The sequence below is a fragment of the Amaranthus tricolor genome, chromosome 15 (assembly GCF_026212465.1).
Source record: "Amaranthus tricolor cultivar Red isolate AtriRed21 chromosome 15, ASM2621246v1, whole genome shotgun sequence".
Taxonomy (NCBI): Eukaryota; Viridiplantae; Streptophyta; class Magnoliopsida; order Caryophyllales; family Amaranthaceae; genus Amaranthus; species Amaranthus tricolor.
Window position 1 is genome coordinate 2,140,126 of NC_080061.1, and position 2,916 is coordinate 2,143,041.

Consider the following 2,916-nt stretch of genomic DNA (forward strand, 5'->3'; position numbering starts at 1 on the left):
CACCCATTCAGATCGATTTAAGTACGTACCCGATCTGATTCATAGTCGCTTTCGTTAGCCATAGTAAATCGATTCCAGCAATCAGCTTGTTTAAAATCAAAGAACTTTTTAGAGAGATTTTAGAGATATAGTACCGTGTTTGAATTCGTATATCATGCAAGGCCGCTACTGAAAATTCAATATATATAAGGTCGCGATAAAAATGTTCGGAATTACGTTTAAACTTTAAATTTAATGTTTTTAAAGTGATAATAGTGTTATTAAGTGAGATTACATTTGTTAAATAAATTTTAAGTCCAAGAGCAAAATCGTAATTTTATTATAAAATGACGATAAAATAAAAAGGACGGTGATGAATAATAATGCCTTTATATTATCCGCTTGTAAGAATTAAATCTATTGTTAGTCATAACTAGATTAGATTGTTGGAATCCTAGATAGGCAAAAATAAAAAAATAAAAGTAAAAAAATGGAATAATAAAAAGAGTGTGACCTCTCTTGATTGTTTTGTACACAAACACACACTAAGCTAGTGAAAGAAAAGGAGATATCAGATACACTACCATGTGATTTTCCTTCTTTCTTTACCTTTTTTTCCCTTTTCAAACACCCAACCTTCCTTAAATTCTTTGCTGGTTACACTTAATTCATGACCCTACCTTTGTACAGAAGTAGTTCATGCTTTGCTTCCATTTCTCCATTAAAATACAAATCTCATTCAATTCATAAGGGACCAACCAACCTATAAATTTATCTCTCAAAAGAAATCTAATGCTTAGAATGTGATGATGAGTGCCAACCCAGATGATCATGATAACCACATCATGTCTCAAGATCAAGAACAAGAACAGCAATCAATTAGTTGGAAAGTTTACCATAATCCCATTTATATTTCATCTAATTACAGTTATAATCCCCTGAAACTGAAACATAAACAGCTTCAGAGAAAGTATAGTGCTAGTGCTAAATACATTCATGATCTCCATTCAGATCTAAAAATGAATGTGGGTTTTGATCATCAACTAAATCTAGCAAAAACCCAGATTTCAGAATTGAAATTAGAGCTAGAAATGGAGAGAAAATTGAGGAAAAAGATGGAAACTTTGAACAAGAATTTGTCAAAAGAGTTAGTTAATCAAGTTGAGAAGGAAAAAAAGTGTGTTTGTGAAGATCTTAATAAGGAAATTTCAAGACTTAAAGAAGAAATGGAGAAGATGAAGAAAGAAATGGAAGAAGAAAGGAAAATGTTAAGAATGGCTGAAGTTTTAAGAGAAGAAAGAGTTCAGATGAAATTAGCTGATGCACATATGTTTTATCACAACAAATTTGTTAATCAATCATTAACATCAGATAATTACAATAATGTTGAAGAATCAAAGAGATTGCTGGGTTTAATTGAGCATAGAACAACTGGTAAGACTGTAAATTTGCAGAGAAAAGCATCTCCAGAAGCTGAAAATCCTCATATTAAGCAAGGAATTAAGGGGTTTGTGGAGTTTCAAAGAGCTATTAAGGCTAAGAATGGATCTAATAATAGTAGTTCTACTTCTTGTAGTTCTAATGGTAGTAAACAGTCCAAAGATTTGGGTGGTGGTTTTAGTAAGCTTGAATGTCAAAAAGCTCAACTAAAAGTTTTGTTCAAGCATAAGTATCCTCTTCCTTATTCACATCATGATCATCTTATTCCAAGTTAGATTAGGTGGGTATTCGATTTTGTCTGGGTTGCTGTTCGTATCACTTTGCTCGGGTAAGATATGGGTTTACATTCAATTCTTGCTTTCAACTCTCTTTCTCAACCTATCCTGTAATACGGTAAAAAAAAAAATAAATTAGATTATTTCATTGAATATGATGAAAATTATGTTTGAGGGTATAAAAATTTCTTTGATTTGGATTATGGGGATAATTTAATTTAGATGTTACTGTTTTGATGATTGTACAAGTTGTTTATGGAAGTAGAAGTATATGAAGTATTTAATAATATAAATAGTTAAATACATGATATGATAAGATAATTATTGGATTAGGTATGATATAAATTACTGAAAAGTAGATCCTTTTTCATAGTGTCGGCGTCTTGTGGTGTTTGATCCAAAAGAGCGAGTTTTAAGATTTTGCTCATATCATAAAATCTAGTAATTTGGCGAATGGCATTTTAGTGTAATATTTTTTCTGTTCTGAAATAGTTGCTGCATAAGAAATATTGGTACTATTCATCTTTTAAGTTTATTTTATATACTGTGGCTAATGTGTTTAAAAGAATGCAGTCAAGTAAGATCTTATTTGAATCGTCTAATCAAATACTTTCATAATATCAAATTTTATAATTTTTAATTAATCACAACTTAAGATATAAATTATCTAAATTACGCATTAAATTGAGTAAAAAGTAAAATGTAACAAGTATATTGGAATGGAGGATGTATTAATTTTCTTTTCATTGCCTAGGAAATTGTGAATATATATTTTCCTTTCCTTATAAAATGTGTTAGAAAATTAGATTATTTGATTAACAAAATATTTCAAAATTAATATATTTATAATGAAATAAAATTTATAAAATTTCCATTAAGATGCGTTTGAGAACTAACTTTTAAATTGTAAATTTCAATAAGAACGAAAAAAGTATCCACTGAACAAATGATCAATAGTCTGCACAATGGGGTTTTAGATTAATCTATTCATTCAATCACACTTGTGGTAAGATTGTGAATTGTTATTGTACCTTAACTAAAATGGGCATTTGGACTCATTTTATTATACTCTAAAATCCATCATTATATTTCTAATTTCTAATTTGGGCTATAATGTCGCACTTTCTATTTAATTCTCACTACATATTTATTTATCTTCTCAATTTATCCACATATTTCAAATTTTTCGTCTTGATATAAGGTAATAAATAATAACCAAACA

General features: G+C 29.0%; 1 protein-coding gene across 1 annotated transcript; it reads left to right on the plus strand.

The window, feature by feature from the left end:
- The first annotated feature begins 463 nt into the window (after positions 1 to 463).
- Positions 464 to 1,989, plus strand: LOC130800825 (protein BRANCHLESS TRICHOME). The gene has a single exon (XM_057664508.1). The coding sequence runs from the start codon at positions 786 to 788 to the stop codon at positions 1,692 to 1,694; it is 909 nt and encodes a 302-aa protein (XP_057520491.1). The 5' UTR covers positions 464 to 785; the 3' UTR covers positions 1,695 to 1,989.
- The last annotated feature ends 927 nt before the right edge of the window (positions 1,990 to 2,916 follow it).

Bases quoted from the DNA above. Each gene is read 5' to 3' on its own strand.
- LOC130800825 (XM_057664508.1), top strand. From the start codon at position 786: ATGATGAGTGCCAACCCAGATGATCATGATAACCACATCATGTCTCAA.